Genomic DNA, 20866 nt, shown 5'->3' with positions numbered 1-20866 from the left:
AATTACAGGAAGTAAATGGCAAGGATATTAAATTACCAGATTACAAGAGTGCCGTACTATAGTAGCTCACATGCAAATTAAACTGAATAGTCATTATTTATATAATATGCTACATAAACACCGTGCTAGAGGTCACATATAAATCATTGAAGTTTATTTCCCTTACCTCTGCAGCTGTGGGATGTAAAGTAATTGCTACAGATATAAGGCCAGATTTCAGACCATTTTGGGATGGCCCAAGCTGAGAGCCAAAGAAGCCAGAACCAGGTAAAGTTCCTGAACTATGTTCTGATTTTACATAATTCCTTTTTGCTTCTGAACCTTAAAAATGAAATAAAATATATATTAAGTTAAGCTGCATGATTTTGAATGGATAGAAACTAGCAATAAGTACATAACCCATATTCCTCTTACCTTTTCCAGTACTGCTGGGTAGGATTGGAATGATGGGGGATGGTACAGGCTCTGGGATCTCTTCCTTTACCAGAGACAAATCTGGATACCTACTTACTTCCATTCCCACAACACTTTCAGGAGAGGAAGAGGGAACAAAGCTGTCAGGAGTGTCCCGGTCATCACAGTGATCTTGAACCCTGTGAGGAAAAACAAACTACAGCTTTTGAAAATGCCTTGTACGAAAACGAAGTGAAGGAAGTGGGTGGATTTTTGGTTGCTGGCAACAATTTTTGTGGCATATCACCTTACTTCAAGATAAAATTAGCCAGACTTGTTTTTAATTATCCTCTTCCCTCCCAAACTAAAGGCAACGATGATCTACAGTCTGAGATCTTTTAACTCAGCAGATTTGCTGTAGATGATAAAGCCACTATTCTGCTCTTGAACATCTAGTAGATGCTAACTATCCCATTTTTCACAGGTCCATGAGAAAGGATTTCACAAGGTTCGATGGCCACACACTTGGGTGCAAACTCCTTGAGCTTATCATAAATTTAAACTTCTAGAATGTGTTCAAAATACATGTCATATTGAATGGCTCACAGCCTTCCCCTACTGGATTTATAAAATCCATCCATCCATCCAGGCCTGCATGACCATAGTGCCATGAATCTTTAATCTGCACTCATCCTAAAGCACTCCTGTAAGGCAGGTGAGTATTATTATCCCCATTACAAAGATGGGGATGTGATGGAAAGACAGATTAAGTGATTTCTCCAAGGTCACACAGAAAGTCTGTGGTGGAGCAGGGAACTGAATCCAGGTCTCCCAAGTCCCAGGCTAGTGAACTAATCACTGGACCATCCTCTCTCATACATCCAATGGCTGTAGTTCCTCAAACTTGCTGTGCTTCCAATAAGCTCGAGAAAGAGAGGGAGGGAAGTCTTTGCAGAGAGTTCTGCTGTGCACCATGGAGTACCTCTCCACAGTGATTCAATCTGTGCCTACAAGGCAGGGGAGTTTTTGGCGGTAGCGTGTGGACATGAACAGTGGGATTTATGACTTTGTGGATCCACTGCCCAAAACAACCTGTGCCGCTGTGCGAACCAGATTAGTTTCTATAACTTGTTTCCATTTCGGTAGAGCAAAATAATGAATATTTGACAGTTGAATAGGACATACAGTCTAGCAACAGCAGAAGTCTTCCTTTTAGTGGCACAGAAATCTCAGCTAGGGAATACTGAGAGATACCTAGTACAAATAATGCCATTTTCTTCTCATGCTGGTGTGGTTGGGGGAGGGTGCATTCCCTTCTCTAAAACCCCTATGGATCTCCAGTTTATTTGGGCTTCCACAGTGTGGAAGGATCTGGGCCAAAACAAGTAAACTTAGTATTTGGGGGAAAAAAACCTACCTTAATTCTTCCTGATTGTTATGGGGTGGTGTTGGAAGTGAAGCAGGAACATCCACAGTTTTAGGGCCCTGAGCCATAGCTCTTGCTAACAAATCATCCTGTGGTCTGAAAGGTAACTGGAACTGTTTCGGCCCAAGCGCTTTCGTAACTGAAACAGAAAAACACCGCACAACCAAGCATGCATATGTCTCTCTCTACCTACTGATACACATTGTAAGAGGGTGCTGGCTGCACTCTAATATAATTAAGGTCGTACACCAGTTTTTAACTATTTTCAGTCACTCATAACTCCAAAATTTTCATTTTTCATGTTTCAATTATTAATTGATGGTTTCTGTGTGTAGGTAAAACTTTTGAAAATTGGAGCATAAATGGTTCTGCAATTTTTGACTTCGAGGAAATAAAAATATATTTTTCCCCATTATAAAAAAAACTTTAAGCTTTCCCTCCCCCCCCCCCCCCCCCCTTCTTCTTCTTTTGCAGCACCCAGTGGCTGAAATTTGAAAGATGGATTTTGTCATGAAAAGTCCTTAGGAGGGCAATGCAAAGTCTTATTAATAGAAAACTGATTCTGATTTGACCAAAGTTTACTAAGCATGTTCAAAAGTTTGCTGAGTGCACAACTATGGAAGCACATGCAGATAAGTAAGCTTTAAAATTGTCTTGTCATCTACATTATGCATGCAACTTTCACTTTGTTTTTTCCTGCCTTTTGAGTGTTTAACTGGGCACTGATAGTGCTCTCAGCATAGTTTTTGTACGTAATATGCATAATTGCACATACATTGCTGTAAAATAAAGTTGGATAGAATCAATTACAACATTCCAGACAGAGGAGTCTCATGTTCATTTGTATACAATAAAGCCAAACTACATCAAATAAGGTGCAGTATACATTTCATACTTCAGTACCAACATGATACATCTTTTAAGGAAGCAGCACACTAAAAGCTTACCATCATGTCCGCCCAGCATTCCAGCCTTTCCAGCAAGTTCCTCAGTAGTTGCAAATCCATTCACCATCTTTTGACAAGCCACTGGTGGTGGTGTTGGAGGGAGAGAGGCTGGGGGTGTTGGAGGATTACTCAGATTATTCTGCTGCATGAGACCAAAGGATTTTAAAATTAGTTTTCGACAGGTAAATACAACACAGATGCACAATTCCAGTAAGAGTAAATACTTGTAGGTTTTAAACATACAGAGGCAGCACCGAATACATAAAAATTAATATTTACTTCCCAAATACACAGGAAAATGGATGAAAACACCTGCTACAAAACTACCTAGTATACAAAGACACAACACACTTTGTAGTGTCTGGCATGAATTTAATGATATTATTGTAGGGGAGTGGTAGATTCCTAAACCACTTAGACATAACTCTTAACAAACATTCTGAGAGTTTTGTCTAAGGAAAAACTGAGTGAAGACTCCAGGATTTGGCCTTTCTGGAACAGTGTCTATAGACATTAAACTTCATTATTGGTTTCCAAGTTCAGCAGCTACCCTTGCTTGGCCAGATTCTTAGCTCAGTAACTCTGGTGTAAAACTGGAATATCTCAGATGGTCTTCATAGAGTCATTCCAGTTTTATGCTAGAGTAACTGTGTGCCAAATCTGGTCCTCTGTCTGTTGACATTCTTCCTATTCTCTCTATATTGCCTTTCAGCCCTCCAAGAGCCTGAGTTTTAAATTCTGTGGGCTATTAGACCTGCAACAAACAGATTATTTTGTTCACAGTTTTTAAGTCCTTAATCAGGGAGTAGTGGACAAACGATGAAGGTCTATTTCCCAACTAATTCTCATTAAGAAATGCTTTGCTGCGCTCAATGACTTTGTAAAGCACTGGAAATTCAGCCTTTTCTGCTCCAGAAAGCTTTAATTACAATTTTCACCAATTAGCATCAGTTTGCAAATGCAGCGCTTGTATTTTTAAAATTTGTTTACAACACGGTTTCTATTATTTGATTCCATGTTTTGTAGAGCAAAACAACGAATACTTCACAGTTGAATGCGATATACAGTCTAGCAATAGCAAATGTCTCTTTTTTAGCTGTGCAGGAGAGACTCCTAAGAGATCGTTAATGCAAATAATCCCCTTTACCTTGTTTTTTTTACAGAGAACAGACTTGGGAAATCTAGATGGAAAAACGTACCTTATAGATCAGTTGGGAATAGTAATCAGAAACCCCATCAAGTGTAGCACTACCAAAACTTCCCAAAAGTCGATTTCCACCATTTAGCTGGCCACTGCCATAGGGGAGAAAATGTGCAAAGCTCACTCCAATTATTGGTTCCATTAGAGGTAGCAGAGAGAGTTGCTATAGAAAAAAATGGATAGAGATGAATACACCAAATAAATGCTAACTGGACAGAAAAGTTTCCAGAGTAATATCAGTAGAGTGGTTACCACTAAAAAGTCAAATAGTCTCTGAAACACACCAGTATTTCCTTATACTTATTATAATAGGAAATAAGGTTGCAATTTGGCAAAGGATTAATGCACATCCTTAATTTTAAACACATCCTTAAGTCCCATTGACTTCAATCAGAATTAAGTACAAATAATAGGTTAGCTTTAACTTTAAGTATGTACTAAAGTGCTTTGGTAAACTGGAGCAAAATCTCAGATAACACTGTATATTAAATATTGACTTTTAAATGCCAACCACTATACACAAGCAGAGGAAAATTGCTTGAATGTTTTGTTAAGCATAGCCTTCCCTGTGCCTCAGTTTCCCCATCCGGGAGATGGGGATGATACTAACCGTCTTTGTAAAGCGCTTTGAGATCTATGGATGAAAACTGCTACAGAAGAGTTAGGTATTATTGATTATTATTATTATTATTACTACAATAAGAAAGTGCATATATTTAAAGTCAAGGTGGGGGGAGGGTTTTAATATCGGGGTAATGTGACATTCACATCACAAAAGGCTCAAAATCTTAGCTGTTCAGAAAATTTCCAAGGGAATGTTGTTCCAGTGGGAAAACACGGATTCATCAAAATCAAAACAATTCTCAGGGCTTGTGAGCTCCTGGTCTGGCAGAATTTCATTTTGAAATTATTGAAAAGAAACCTTTTGATTTTTTTAAACAATTTTTTTTCAGATTTTATGGATTATTTTGAAATTTGTGGGTTTTGTTCTAAGTTTGAATGAATTTTTTTTGAAAATCCTCTATGAAATGGAATTACTATTCTCCACCCAGCTCGACTCCAAACTCAGCATAATTGTAAATTTATTTCCCCCCCCACTCTGAATCCATTCTCTTAAAGCTACTCCTGATGGACTGTACATTCTCTAAACACTCACCTGTTTTAGTTGGATAAATGTATCTGTGTTAGGATAAAGAGCCTGTTTTTCCTCCTCTTCTTTTTTTCTTTTCTTAGACCGAGGGGCTGCCTTCTCTCCAGTCCTCTGAGTTCGTTTATTTCGTTGTTTCTTTATTTCATGTCCTATATCTGTTCTCTGAAGCTGGCTGTTACCACATCCAAAGGCACCTTGCATTTGATTCCCCACAGTTGGCTGATGGAAAAAGGAAGTTAAGCAACATGGGATGCATTTGTTCAGATCCATGTTAATTTCACATTATTTTTATAACAAGTTTTGTTGTATATTTCTAATACATAATGATGATTAAATAAAATATCTGACACTTTAAAGTTTAATCCCCAAATTTCCTGTGCACTATACTAAGTGATACAGTACATCTGACAGAAGACAACATCCTGTAGTTTATACTTTGTTCACTTTGCCACCCCACTGACAATTGTAACTGCTGTTTTTGAGTCCACAATACAATACATGAACTATCATTAACTCCACTGATGCCTGCAAATGTCCTTAAAAATTATAGACCAGAAGCGTCTTCTGAATGTTTGCTAAAACTTATACCCTTAATTAGGGGTATTCACTAGGGCAGTGGTAGGCAACCTATGGCACGTGAGCTGATTTTCTGTGGCACTCACACTGCCCGGGTCCTGGCCACCTGGGGGGCTCTGCATTTTAATTTAATTTTAAATGAAACTTCTTAAACATTTTAAAAACCTTATTTACTTTACATACAACAATAGTTTAGTTATATATTATAGACCTATAGAAACAGACCTTCTAAAAATGTTAAAATGTATTACTGGCACGCAAAATCTTAAATCAGAGTGAATGAATGAAGACTCGGCACACCACTTCTGAAAGGTTGCCAACCCCTGCACTAGGGCATAGTAAAAGAACTGGCTTCAAGAACAAAGGTTCACTTAATGTAAATATATTCCTGGTTGAGCCAAATGTGGATTTATGGCTAAAACTAACAATTTTGCTTTGTACTGAGAGTACCAAAAAAAAAAAAAAAAAAGTTCATGATAATACCTTTAATGCAAATTCTTCATATAAAGAGATAACTGTGTAAAACAATTAGCATAGGATTTAATGGTGCAAGTGACAGGGTGAAGTAAAAAGAAAGACTACAATATTAAATATTGATTTATTCAATATTCAATTATTGATCTAACGTGCTGTAATCATACTTTCCATCAGGGAAACCCCAAATCACTCCTTCAGTATATCTTTAAAGATGGATCCCTAACATCTGCTTATACTACCAACCCTTCACCACCCACTTCCATTTATTTTTATCAGATTTCATTCACTCCGAGCTGACTTTATTTTGCTTCCAGGCTGTGTTGAGATTTCATGGAGTCAAAACACAACTGGAGGAGAAAACTACAACAAAAAACCAGAAATGCTAACAATAAAGTGATCAGCTGTGAGCAGATCCTAACTTCCCTCCCCAGCAGTTTTCCTACCTCTACCCTTTTTTAATAATTAAATTATCCAACAGTCATTAACATGATGAATTACTGTTTCCCCCCCATACTAGTAAAACTATTAGCTCTAGAAATGTTACTTAGAAATAGAATTGCCTCAGCTAGAGTGCAGGCATACCATATGTTCTCTGATGCGTAATTGTAGATTTTCCCAAGTTATACATTTCTCTGCATTCTGATAGAGTCTTGCATGTCTAATTTCCATAACTATGTGAATATCTGTACTCTGATTGGCTGACAGTCAATTTTAGCTAGAGTAAAGGGATTTCCATATTAATTGTACAATTATTTCTGAATCATACTATGAATATGCAAATATTTCTTCTCTGATTGGCTATAATAATCCTTCGGCTCTTGTATTTAAATTTTTTAACTTCTTTGCCAACTGCAAAGACAGTTGCGTCAGCTTGACTACTCTTCAACTAAACCTGAAAAAATATAAAATTTACTTAAAAGTAGAAAAAAAATTACCAAAAGGCAAAGAAAATAGAGCTGGAAAACTGATGAAGGGGAACACCTTTTGATTCTTGTCTTTTCCGGTCATAAGTGTGTTTACATATATAATTTAAAAAATTTATCTGAAGTACCCAGCCTCTGTCAATTCAGTTTGTAACACAACGTAAACCAATAAATATCAAAGTTACTGTAGAGAGATGAGCTTTGCTCACTAATAATGAGGGCAAGGAAATGGGACTGTATCCAATTAACATAGCAGTTACTATTAAAAAGTGAGCAATTGTCAAAGTCCTTTATCCAAGATACAGCAGTTAGTTCCTATGCCAAATATAGTAACTCCTCACTTAACGTTGTAGTTAAGTTCCTGAAAAATGCAACTTTAAGTGAAACAATGTTAAACGAATCCAATTGTCCCATAAGATTTAATATAAATGCGGGGGGTTAGGTTCCAAGGAAATTTTTTTGGGGCAGACAAAAGGCATTATACTGTATACTGTACAGTACTGTACTGTACTGTGGTTGGGAAGTGCACCTGGCTTACCCCACACAGGCACAGCCCGCTGCAGGCAAGGACGCTAGGAAGCATCTTTGCAGCAGCAGCAGCAGCTTCCCCAGAGAACAGGCTCAGATTTTGCCGGGAATGCTCCAGGCCCGCCTCTTTCTGTCCCCGCTCCACTCCAGGCCCACCTCTTCCCACCCCCACTCCAGCTCCTCTCCGGAGCACGCCACACCCCTGCCCCCCCCCAAAGTCCTAAGTGCTGCCAAACAGCTGTTTGGCGGCTCTTAGGACTTTCTGGGAGGGAGGGGGAGGAGCGGAGACGCAGGGCTTCCCCACTCCAGCCCCTCCTCCCAGAAAGTCCTAAGCACCAAGTGCTGGGAGGGAGGGGGAGGAGCGGAGAAGCCCCACGTCTCCACTCCTCCCTCTCCCTCCCAGAAAATCCTAAGCGCCACTAAACAGCTGTTTGGCGGTGGGAGAAGCACTGGGAGGGAGGGGGAGGAGATGGAGAAGCGGAACTTGTGCAATGCTCCCTTGTAAAGTCGCTGCTCTTCCACAGAATCTTACAAGCAGGCAGCCAAACAACGTTATAAGGGAGCATTGCACAACTTTAAATGAGCATGTTCCCTAATTGAGCAGGGACGTAACATTGAAACAACGTTAAGTAAGGAGTTACTGTATAAGAAAATACTGCCATATTGCAGATTGCTGGGAGAGTGGCAACTGTCGGTAAAGACAACATTTGTTAAAGATTTTTTTTTTTTTTTTTTTTAATAGCCAGCACTGTGAGAGAGAGAAAAGTGAGGAGGGAGAGATGGTGGATGACTAGAGTGGAAAAGGAGGGCCCAAAAAGGATTTATATATATTTTAAGGCAATTAACCTTTCATGAGAAACAGGAAAATTATTTTTTCCCTTTACTGAAATTAAAATTTGAATATTACATTTAAAATGTACAATACTAAAAGTTTGAGGTTGCATTCTAGTAATTAGGCAATATCACTATCCTGGGCTAATAACCACTAATGCCAGTATTGTCTTCTCAGTTTACTTGCTATAAACACCTTAGCTGTCAGCCTTGTCATTCATTCAGCAGAAGATGTGCTTATTTAGCTCACAAAAAGGGAAGACCCTAAATAATAAACATTATTATTTACAGAGATGCCAGAGGCCTCAAACTGGATTAGGGTACCATTGAGGTAGGTGCGGTACAAATCTATAGGAAAAGATAGTCCCTGACTTGAAGAGTTTGCAAGTTAAGGCCCAAATCTGCAGGCTCATACACATGAACAAGTCCCTTGTCTGTGCAGAGCCCCACTGAAGCCGCACCCAGGCCTAATTCAAGATAGGAAACAAGTGGGTGTTACTGACAAATGAAAAGAGCATAGGGATACACAATTAGGAGGTTTGGAATACTTTTCCCCCTCTCCTATATTGCCAGATCTTTTGAGTAGGAATGTTTAGAAAATGGTCAAAAAGTGGAGGTAGTTGATCTTTGGAACATTGAGTACAGGAGCCATGGTACAAATGAAATGTACTGATATATAGTTCTGCTGACATGAAAAAACACAATTTAAACTGCAGCATTACTCATGGTAAACATTAGAAATGTGCAAGTTTTAAAATAATGATTGTCTATAGAAAAACAAATTAAGCTTTGTATTATTTTTAGGGATATTCCTTTGTGAACAGGCTGAACTATTATGTTATATTAAAAATTAGTCCTTCTGAAGTGGCTGATTTACGTAGGGGCAGATTGTGTCTGTCCTGTGCGCAAGTGAGTCGGGAGAGGGTGGGGATAAGGTGCCCTTACTCCTTTGCACCTGTGCTACCTCTGCAGAGTTAAGGACAATAAGGAAGAGTTTCTTAAGAATACTAGAAATAAAAAGAATCCTAACAATGGTACTCGTCCATTACTAGATGGAAATGGTAGACTTATCAGTAATAATACAGAAGAGGCAGTGTGTTCAATAAATATTTCTGTTCTGTATTTGGGGACTCAGTGACTCTGAAAACGACTTGGGGGGCTCTGGTGGATAACCAGCTGAACAGGAGTTCCCAGTGCAATGCTGTGGCCAAAAGGGCTAATGCCATCCTTGGATGCATAAAATAGGGGAATCTCAAATCGGATTAGAAAGATTATTTTCCTCTCTGTTTGGCACTGGTGCAACCACTGCTGGAATACCGTGTCCAGTTCCTTTGTTCACAATTCAAGAGGGTTCAGAGAAGAGACACGAGAATGATTAAAGGATTAGAAAACCTGTCTTATAGTGAAAGATTCAAGGAGCTCAATCAAAATAATTAGAAGGTCAAGAAGTAACTTGATTACAATCTGTAAGTACCTACATGGGAACAAATAATTAATAATGGGCTCTTCAGTCTATCAGAGAAAGGTATAACATGATCCAATGGCTGGAAGTTGAAGATAGACAAATTCAGATAGGAAATAAGTGTATATTTTTTACTGGGAGAGTAATTAACCATTGGAACTATTTACCAAGAGTCATGGTGGATTCTCCATCACAGACATTTTTTAAATCAAGGCGGGATATTTTTCCATAAGATCAGCTCTAGGAATTATTTTAGGGAAGTTCTAGGCCTGTGTTATACAGGAGGCCAGACTAGGTGATCACAATGGACCATTCTGGCTTTGGAATCTATGAGCTGCTAACGTCCCACCCTTGCTCAGCGGGGCAGAGCCTTGATTCCACCTCTTCCCCTGTTGGCACAGCTGCATGCCATACTGCAGAGCATACACTGCAACAGGTTTACATCCAGCACAGTTTACCCATGCTTCAGAGTAGCAGGGAGATTGGGATGGAGATTAGTGATTTGGGGATTCTCCCCTTCCCTGCAATGGGGCTGCTCCAGAGGCATCACAACTTGCTGCCCCTTGCTTGGCACTAAATTGTAATGTCACCATCTAGCCCTTTACATGTTGAAATGCATTTCAAAAACAACCACCTTACCATTCCTTCAGCTGGGTTCTGTTTCTCCACTAGTTTGTTGTCCCCAGCACTTTCTTCTTCTGATCGGCAGCTGTTCTCTGATTTCTGATTTACAAGAGAGGATGATTTTTTATTTTTAAGCAAGTGTTTCAGCAGTTCATTCCCTGACTCCCCTTTTGCTGCTGGGGTGCTGGTTGATTGTGCTGGACTCTGTGCTGAAGAGGCAGGGTGCAGTGCGGCCTTGTCTTCTTCTATCGTAATACCACTTTGATTCTCTGTTTTAGGCTCAGCTTGACCAAAACATTGATCAGATTCTGCTTTTTCCAGTTTAATTTCCTGAATGCTGGCAGGCATATCTGTCTTGCTCTTTTCAGTTTCAGGATTTACACTAGATTTCTGAGGCAATTTCTTTTGGAGCAAACCACTATTGGAATGCTTACATTCCAGATCTAAGGAAGGCGGGTTCTCCACAGCATTTGTTGTTGATGAGCCTGTTAGCTCCGCTGATTCACCCTGATGATGAGTAAGTTCACTGGGTGTGCTGACTGTTGGGGTAGAGGTAGAATCTGAAACAGCTGGAATTGGGGGTGCAGTTATATCTGAATGTGGAGTTGATGGGGCTTTTATTGACTCTGCATCATCATCCTTTTTCTTTTTTCGTGTCCTTTTCTTTTTTCCTTTCTCTTCTGGAATTATATCAGAATACAGCTGAATGAGAGACTGACTTGACCCAGGGAAATTTGGTGCATGGGGCGTGCTGGTGTCTTGGCCACATGAAGGACCACTACCAGCTGCTGGAGGTCCTGCAGGTATACCAGGCACAAATGGAGGCCTTACTTGGTTCTGCGTGAAGCTGGTCCCAGAGATATTCCCATGGGATTGTTTTACAGAATGGAAGTTAGGGGATCCACCAGGAATTGAAGGTGGTTCAGGCCCAAAAGGGGCAGGCCCCAGTGGTCTTCGCTCATTGCTTTGCATAAAATTTACTGCAGGTGGTGAGTTCACAGGGCCTTGTTGCAAAACTTGCCCCATTTGCTGCTGTTGATGCTGTGGAGATTGCTGAAGGGGTCGTGGAGGCGGCATGAAATCACAGGGTAGGTCAGAGTTAAAGAAAGGTATCTGAGACAAGGAAGCTCTGTTATTTAATTCTGACCCTATCATGCCATGTTGTTCCATTTCCATCCTCTGCTGCAAAGCCCTCTGTCGGTCCACCTCCTGCATAAGCTGTATTCGTTGCCGTTCCTGCTGCTCTCGTAAACGCTCCTTTCGTTCCCGCTCTTGAAAACTTTCACTAAATGGGTTATTATCATCAAATTCAACCCTTGGTGGTGGTCCTGACTGTGCATTCGCATTGGAACCTGGCACTGGAGTTGGTGTGCCAGGATTCATTGGCAACTGTGTCATTGGAGGCTGCATCCTCGGAGCATTGAGGGGGAGGTGATTTGGAGGAGCAGTTGCAGGTTGCCACCCAGGTAAATTTGGCATTCTGGCTGGGTTGGACTGCCCAGGAATTACAACTGTGTGCTGCTGATGCTGGAGTTGTTGTGCTACCATGGGGAAGTTCTGCTGATTCATTGCTGGTGGTGTTCCTCCTGGAACCATAGGTGGCTGAGACTGGACTCCTGGCATTATAGAATGTGGTGTTATCCCACACTGCTGCTGCTGCTTGATTCGATATTCCTCAATGAGCTCTGCATGTTCCTTTTGCTGTTTTCGAATCTGAAATTTAGACAAGTCATTACTCATCTCTACAAGGTTCTACTTAATATATAATAGACCTAAAATATACAGGATATACTACATTGAAATTATTTTATTGGAAAATGAGTCTTGTCCAAGATTAGCACTGGAACACATTAAGCTTATTTACATAGTCATTTCATGTCCAACATCCATCATCTAACCAAAAAGAATGCAGTCCTTCCCAATGTCAGTTTCCATACTATTAACTGATTACACAACATACAACCACAAAGAACCAGAATAAGGGACAATATTTCAGAAGCAGCGCTGATCTTTAAACTATAGTTTCATTATGCAGCGCTATTCAAAACTGCAGAGAACTTGCAATATATAGGTAAATAAGAAATAAATTATGCATAAAAATATATATTACTGCCATTTGCCATATAGTGACTTTTGTTTTATTTGTTACTATTGTTTGAATTTATGTGAAAAAAACATTTAAAGTAAAGGCTATTTTAAAAAAGCTCTAGAGCACCTGAAGTGCGTGCTATATAGAGATATACCCTTGGTATTAAATGTACAATGGAAGCTTGATTGCAATGGCAATAGGGACTGGGGTTCGATCCTGGAGCCAGCTAAGCACCCTTCAGCTTTCAGGCCCTCGTTCAGGAAAACATTTAAGCACATATTTAAATTCAAGCATGTTTAAGTTCCACTTAAGCATATATTTAAGCGTTGTCCTTAATCAGGGCATCACTGACTTCAAAGGGAGTTGAGGGAGCCCGGCACCTTCCGGCATCAAATGCAATATAGGTTTATAAAATAATAGAAAAATAAAACACCCTTAACTAACAGGCTACAATTATCTATCATTAATATCATGGCTAGCAACTGTAACAGAAGTTTAGAATGAAGTAGAGTATGTGCAATGCATTATTACCAGTATTGCATGAAAAAGTGTTTCCTTTATCTGTGATCTATTGTTAATAAAAAAAATTAAATTAAATTATATCTGGTTGCTTCATCTTCCCATCACATCTGTCTCTACAGAATTGCACCAAGCCCCTTCTACGAAAATGCTCTTTCGACAAATTGGAAAGAAAAGGCAACAAACATTCTATACTTCACGAACGGAGATCCATCGTAAGGATATTGCAGAATACTGTGCCCAACCCTGTTGGCCAAAGACATAAGGCCTCAGTTCACTGGAGCAATTAAAAATACATGCTTAACTTTAACCCCATTGACTTCTCTTTAACCCCATTGACTTCAATGGGACTTAAAAATGTGATGAAAGTTGCGCGCAAATTTAAGTGCTTTGATGAATCAGGACCTAGGCCAGTTTGTGGGCTGGATCCAGCGACATGATGTAGTTCTGTGACTTGCATGATGGCCTCACACACTGCAGAATCCTTCACTTTTAAAAAAAAAAACCTCAGTTTCTAACCTTCATGGCTGCAGAGATTACTTTTCAAACATGAGCAGAGGTAAACTGATGTCATGATATCTGCCCTAGTCTGCAGCCAGACTGAAACAATGACTAAAAGCTGTGACCTCCTCTCTCCGCATTAATCTCATGGGAATGTCAACGCTAAAGCCCAATGATGACACTTCTGTGACAAAATTAACTATTTCACTGCTAATCATTTCAGCATATAAAAGGGATGAGATTTGGGAGTTGTTGCAGGGAAGGAGATACTGAGGGTAGAACAGAAATGAAAGACAGAGGGAAGGCAGAGAAACAGAGAGAAGGTGATGAGGAAAAAAGAGAAACAAAAGGCAGAAGTAGCAGTGGTCTAAAGTGGACCATATTTTCTTAGTGAATGAGAGTGACTGCTATACAAATAATAAATAAAGCTTAGTTACTTCAGAAAGAATTCACTGTTCCCTTAATCTCTGTGCAAACCTCCCACTGACATCAGTGGAATAGCTGCTGTGGACTGAGGGTACCATAAAGTCTTTAAATTATATCCCGGCCCACAGATCATAATTCAACATGGAATGCACCCCTCTCCTCCAAATGAATTTGATACCCTGGGCTTAAATTCTAAAGAATAAGGAAGAGGCTCCTAAACTGCACTCAGCACAGCTCTAGTACAAGATTTCTTCTGAACTGTGACTATTTTATATAGTGACCACGTAACCTGATAAGCTCTCTCCTAGTATTCACTATGAATTTCTTGTTTTTCACAAAATAAAGAAAGATCATACAAAAATACGAAATTAAACTGTAATAAAAGAAGGCATTTGAACAGGAAAATATAAAATAAATGATACATCACTGGCTATTACAAAGGTAGAATGCTACCAAGTGGATCTGGTGATATGATAAAATCAGAGAGAAAACCCTTAGTCGATGGATTCCTTCAGTGGAAATATAGCCCTGTATTTCAAGATGTTCCTATTCTTATATAATTGACAGTGCATCTGAATAGATTCTGGCTTTCCTTCACACTGCTGCCACCCAGTCTCTCTCTTCCCAAACTCTTAAAACAGGTTTTTTCCCACTGCTACTGTAGTTTTTTCTCTTGTAGTTCCAGTAATGCTGAGAAACTGAATCTCATAACTGACATTATACATGTGAAACATGAGGGGTTTTGTTGTTTGTTTTTTACATGAATTGCACTGTGTTTAATAGTTACAATTAGGGCTGTCAATTAATCACAGTTAACTCAAGCAATTAACTCAAAACAAATTAACTCGATTAAGAAAAATTAATCATGATTAAGTGCAGTTTTAATCACACTGTTAAACAATAATAGAATACCAATTTAAATGTATTATAAATATTTGAATGCTTTTCTACATTTTCAAATATATTGATTTCAATTATAATACAGAATACAAAGTGTACAGTGCTCACTTTATATTATTATTTTTATTGCAAATATTTGCACTGTAAAAAGGTAAACAAAAGAAATAGTATTTTTCAATTCACCTCATACAAGTATTGTAGTTTAATTTCTTTATCATGAAAATGCAACTTACAAATGAATAATTTTTTTTGGTTACATAACTGCACTCAAAAACAAAACAATGTAAAACTGTAGAGCCTTCAGTCCTGCTTCTCGTTCAGTCAATCGCTAAGACAAACGCGTCTGTTTACATTTACGGGAGATAATGCTGCCCGCTACTTATTTACATCACCTGAAAGTGAGAACAGCGTTCGCATGGCTCTCTTGTAGCTGGCATTGCAAAGTATTTACATGCCAGAGATGCTAAATGTTATGCCCCTTCGTGCTTTGACTTTCACTATCTTTTGTTTATCTTTTTTTACAGTGCAAATATTTGTAATAAAAAATAATATAAAGTGAGCACTGTACACTTTGCATTCTGCATTGTAATTGAAATGAATATATTTGAAAATGTACAAAAAATCCAAAAATATTTATAATACATTTAAATTGGTATTTTATTATTACCAGCGTGATTAAAACTGCGATTAATTGAAATTAATATTTTTAATCTTGTAATTAATCACGAATAATTTTTTTAACCATTTGACAGCCCTAGTTACAATGCATATCTAGCGGATTTAAAGACACAAATAATCTTACAGTGTTATACCTTAATATTAAACAGAAAAGATGCTGTCCTGTTATTTCCCCCCCAAATTGTTACCTGTTCTAGCTGTTTTTGGACCATACTCTGCTGCTCAGTAACATGCTTAAGCTGTTCTGCATCTTCTTCTGGGAATTCACGGCCGGCTTTTTTGGCAGTGCGCTGTTTGGCTGAGAGCGCTTTTTTTGATTTTCTGTGTGCTCCAATTTGCTCTTCAAGGTATTTCTGTTGCATTTGAAGAAGTTGTTGTGTTTCTTGAAGCCATTCTTCATATTGCTTTCTTTGTGAATCATCTGGGAGGGGAGGGAGGAGTAATACAAGGAAAGTAACCATTAATATTATACGAAGGACTCTTGTTTTAAATGTAGGAGTTATTTATTATGGCTTTCATACTTTCTATGTGCAGCACAAAATTTAAAATAACAGAATCCATCAAAAAGAACAGGAGTACTTGTGGCACCTTAGAGACTAACAAATTTATTAGAGCATAAGCTTTCGTGGGCTACAACCCACTTCTTCGGATGCATATAGAGTGAAACATATATTGAGGAGATATATATACACACATACAGACAGCATGAACAGGTGGGAGTTGTCTTACCAACTCTGGGAGGCCAATTAAGTAAGAGAAAAAAAACAAACTTTTTTTTTTCTTCTTTTTTCCCCTTTTTTCCCTCTTACTTAATTGGCCTCTCAGAGTTGGTAAGACAACTCCCACCTGTTCATGCTGTCTGTATGTGTGTATATATATCTCCTCAATATATGTTTCACTCTATATGCATCCGAAGAAGTGGGCTGTAGCCCACGAAAGCTTATGCTCTAATAAATTTGTTAGTCTCTAAGGTGCCACAAGTACTCCTGTTCTTTTTGCGGATACAGACTAACACAGCTGCTACTCTAAAAGAATCCATCAAAAATGCACAAAAAGAAAAAGAACTTCTAAAAAGGCTTTCAAATCCCAAACAATATCTAAGCCCCACCAAGTCCCCAAAAAACAAACTCTATCCCATCATTCCATTTATCTCCCAATCAGCCCCCGACACAGGGGACGCATAGGAGCATAGGTGAATCTTGTACCATGATTTGGTCATGACCAAATTTGGGCTCTAGTGGATTCAGAAGGGAAATTAAAACTCTTACTTTGCTACCAGCCCCCTCCTGTTTAAACTAAACTTAAGAATGTCAAATAATCATAAACACATGGGGAGAGGCAGTCTCTCAAACAGATAGGATACAAAGCGTGTAGGGCATACTAGGGTAAAACGCCACCTTACCTCAACTGACATTGACTGGTAGCCAGTCGAAATCACAGACCACAGGAGTAAGAAGAGCAAAGGGATTGAAAAAAATTGACGTGCTCAGTCATTGGAGATTTTTGCCTTAGTGGTATCCGTAGGGCCAGCTGTGGTGCCCCCTTGAGTGCCGTGCTCATGCGTTGGTATATCAGGTGCTGCCAGCCCTACACCCTCTCAGCTCCTTCTTGCCGGCAACTCTGACAGAAGGGTAGGAGGGCGGGTAATGGAATGGACATGAGCTACACATCTTGAAGAACAACAGTTACGAAAGGTAAGTAACCATTTTTTCTTCTTCGAGTGCTTGCTCGTGTTGATTCCATTCGAGGTGACTCACAAGCAGTATCAATGGAAGTGGGCTCAGAGTTCACGGTTTTGCAGCTTGCAGCACTACTCTGCCAAAGGCAGCGTCGTCTCGAGCTTGCTGGGTAAGCATATAATGAGATGCAAACGTGTGGACAGATGACCAGGTAATGGCCCTACAGATCTCTTGGATTGGTACCTGTGCCAGGAAGGCTGCTGACGACGCTTGTGCCCTAGTCAAGTGTGCAGTCATGATCGCCGGCAGAGGCACCTTTGCCAGCCCATAGCAGTAGCAGATGCTGGCCATGATCCAGGACGAAATCCACTTAGCAGACACTGGGCGACCTTTCATTCTCTCTGCCACCGCAACGAACAACTGCATTGACTTATGGAACGACTTTCTTCTATCTACCTAGAAGGCCAGTGCCCTCCTGACGTCCAGGATGTGTAGCCTGCATGCCTTATCTGACGCATGAGGCTTTGGAAAGAAGACAGGTAAGTATATATCCTGGTCAGTATGAAACTGGGAAATGACCTTGTGCAGAAACGCCGGGTGTGGTTGCAGCTGGACCTTATCCTTGTAGAAGACTGTATAGAGTGGCTCCGAAGTGAGCCTGATCTTGGACACCCTGCGGGCTGAAGTTATCATGACCAGTAACGAAACCTTCCAGGAGAGAAGCAGGAGAGAGCAGGAAGCCAGAGGCGCAAAGGGAGGTTCCATGAGCCTCAACAGCATGAGATTCAGGTTCCGGGGAGGGAGGGGATCCCGGACGTGCAGGTAGAAATGCTACAGACCTTTCAAAAGCCACGCCGTCGTGTCGCGAGTGAAGATCGACCTGCCTTGGAACAGAGGATGGAAAGCTGAGATAGCGGTCAGGTCAACCTTGATTGATGACAGGGACAAATCTTGGAGTCTGAGGTGCAGCAGAAAATCCAGGACCTTCTGCAGGGGGGCCTGCTTGGCCCGAATACGCCATTCCGAGGCCCAGCATGTGAACCTTTTCCATTTGGCCACGTAAGTCGCTCTGGTGGAGGGTTTCCTGCTACCCAGCAAAACCTACTGAACATGGGCCGAGCTTGCCCATTCGTCCGCGCTTAGCCATGCAGTAGCCAAGCCATCAAGGGCAGTGCCGCCAGGTTTGGGTGCAAAACGCTTCCATGGTTCTGGGACAACAGATCCAGCCAGAGGGGTAGCTGCAGTGCGGAGGTGTGGCCAGGCAGCTCTGCACGCAGCCTCAGCCTGCAGGCACCGCCCCCGTAGTTCCCACTGGCTGCGGTTCCTGGCCAATGGGAGCTGCAAAGCCAGCACTCGGGGCGGAGGCAGTGCGCAGAGCTGCCTGGCCACACCTCCGCCTAGGATCTGAGGGAGGGGGATGTCGCCGCTTCCAGGGAGCCCCTCAGGTAAGCGCTGCCCAGAGCCCGCCTCACCCCGTCCCGTGCCCGTCCCCTCCCACACCCAAACTCTGCTGGAGGGGGGGATGGCGGTGGCCCAAGACTGCCCCAGCAGCGGTCAGTGCGCCAGGCACAGGGGCTGCCTGAACTACCCCTGAGCCAGGCACACCAGCCGCTGCAGAAGTCATGGAGGTCACGGAAACTGTGACCTCCGTGACAAACTCACAGCCTTAACTATAAACAACTATTTCCAAGGCCCTAAGGCTTGAAGTCAGAAGAAATGAAACCGCTAGCCCTTGCTATGCAAGGAAAGGCACTCCAACTAACCACCACGGGCGGTAAGAAGAAACTGAGAGGGCGTAGGGCTGGCCGTGCCTGATATACCGACGCCTGAGCACGGCACTCAAGGGGGGTGCCACAGCTGGCCCTACGGAAACTGCTAAGGCAAAAATCTCTGACGACCGCGCACGTGGGCGCGTGCACACCTTGAATGGAATTGACATGAGCAATCACTAGAAGAAGAATATAAAGTTATGTCCAGTACATAAGAATGGCGGTACTGGGTCAGACCAAAGGTCCATCTAGCTCAGTATCCTGTCTACCGACAGTGGCCAATGCCAGGTGCCCCAGAGGGAGTGAACCTAACAGGTAATGATCAAGTGACCTCTCTTCTGCCATCCACCTCCACCCTCTGACAAACAGAGGCTAGGGACACCATTCCTTACCCATCCTGGCTAATAGCCATTAATGGACTTAACCTCCATGAATTTATCCAGTAATGTAACAAATCACCTCATCTCTGACCACAGATCGTGTTTAAAATTGCATTCAGTGAGAAGGGAATCTCTTTATATCATTTTTTTATATAAGACCACTAGGAAATGGAAGAATATAAGAAATCACTGAGAAAAATTAGACTGCATGAGATATTTGTAATCTCAAGCATCTACAGAATTATTAATTAAAATACAAATTGTTTTTAAGAACTATTGAAGTCACTGCAATAAGATCAACTTAAAATGTGTGTCTGTTATTTATTTTTTTATTTTAGGGGAGCTTTTTTATTTGTCTTTTATGTACAATGCACATTTCCCCAGTTCTCAGTCAAGGGCCTCCAGTCCCAAATGGCCTTTTCTTACAGAAATTGCTCTGTTTGGCAGATAACTGGGTGTTACTCTTCTCAGAGCTCATAAATGTAGTTTGGTTATCAGGGTCACCACAGAGTAACCCAAGGCTCCTTCACCTGTCTCCTGGGGGCAAAGCACGCTACAGTAGATTCTGCTTACTAGCAACGCAGATATTAACATCTGGTTAATAGCAACATTTTGCCAGGAGCTAATCCCATCCCATTTACTTTAATGTTAATGGGATCTGGATATTGACAATGGCGTACCTCTTATTACGAACATTTTTTTGGAACAAAGGCTCCAGACAAAGGCAGGTTTGCAAAGCTGCAGCCAGGGAAGGAAGGGCTGGGACATGCCTTCCCTGGCTGCAGCCACACAAACCTGCCTGTGCCCAGTGCTTAGCACAACCCAGAGCTTCCTTCTGGGCCTGCAGCCTTGAAAACCTGCCAGTGCACAGGGTCTGCATAGGAAGTAAGGGGCTGCAGAGTGGGAGGAGAGGCTATGGGCAGGGCACTAGCAGGGATGGGGGCTGCAGCCCTGATGCTAGAGTTATGTGGTACCTTTCCCTGTGCTCTCTGGGCTGCACCCTGCTGGGGGCTGCACCTAGAGAAGGAAGAGCTGGGATGTGAGGAGCTTCGACCCCCTGGGGGCACAGGGAGAGGTACCATGCAGCTCTGTGGGCCCCCAAGGCCTCCGCTCAGAGTAGAAAGCCCTGGCATCTGGGCAGGAACCTCCCTCCCTGCTGCTCCCTGCCTGCAGGCAGGTTTGTGGGGCTGCAGCCAGGGAAGGAAGCACTGGGGTGTCTTCCCTGGCTGCAGCCCTGAAAACTTGCCTTCTGCTTATTGACAAATGCTGTACAATGGCAACGTTTTTGCTGGCAAATGAGGGATTGCTAATAAGCAGAATCTACTGTACTTCTAATAATATTCACATCTGCTTTCAGTCTAGGATCGGGGAGAAGGAGGCCAGGTCA

General features: G+C 41.3%; 1 protein-coding gene across 1 annotated transcript in view; it reads right to left on the bottom strand.

The window, feature by feature from the left end:
- The window catches only part of KMT2C (lysine methyltransferase 2C), a 323379-nt gene that overhangs the window by 14958 nt on the left and 287555 nt on the right, over positions 1-20866 (bottom strand). The window contains exons 41-47 of the mRNA XM_065399612.1: positions 15840-16072; positions 10554-12251; positions 5124-5336; positions 2767-2908; positions 1811-1958; positions 415-593; positions 167-321 (exon numbers count right to left, since the gene is read on the bottom strand). Of these exons, the coding sequence (XP_065255684.1) occupies positions 167-321; positions 415-593; positions 1811-1958; positions 2767-2908; positions 5124-5336; positions 10554-12251; positions 15840-16072 (2768 nt within the window). The remainder of the gene's footprint in view (positions 1-166; positions 322-414; positions 594-1810; positions 1959-2766; positions 2909-5123; positions 5337-10553; positions 12252-15839; positions 16073-20866) is intronic.

Source organism: Emys orbicularis, chromosome 2 (genome assembly GCF_028017835.1).
Source record: "Emys orbicularis isolate rEmyOrb1 chromosome 2, rEmyOrb1.hap1, whole genome shotgun sequence".
Lineage (NCBI taxonomy): Eukaryota > Metazoa > Chordata > Testudines > Emydidae > Emys > Emys orbicularis.
Note: the sequence above shows the minus strand (reverse complement) of the source record. Positions and strands in the feature narration are given on the sequence as shown.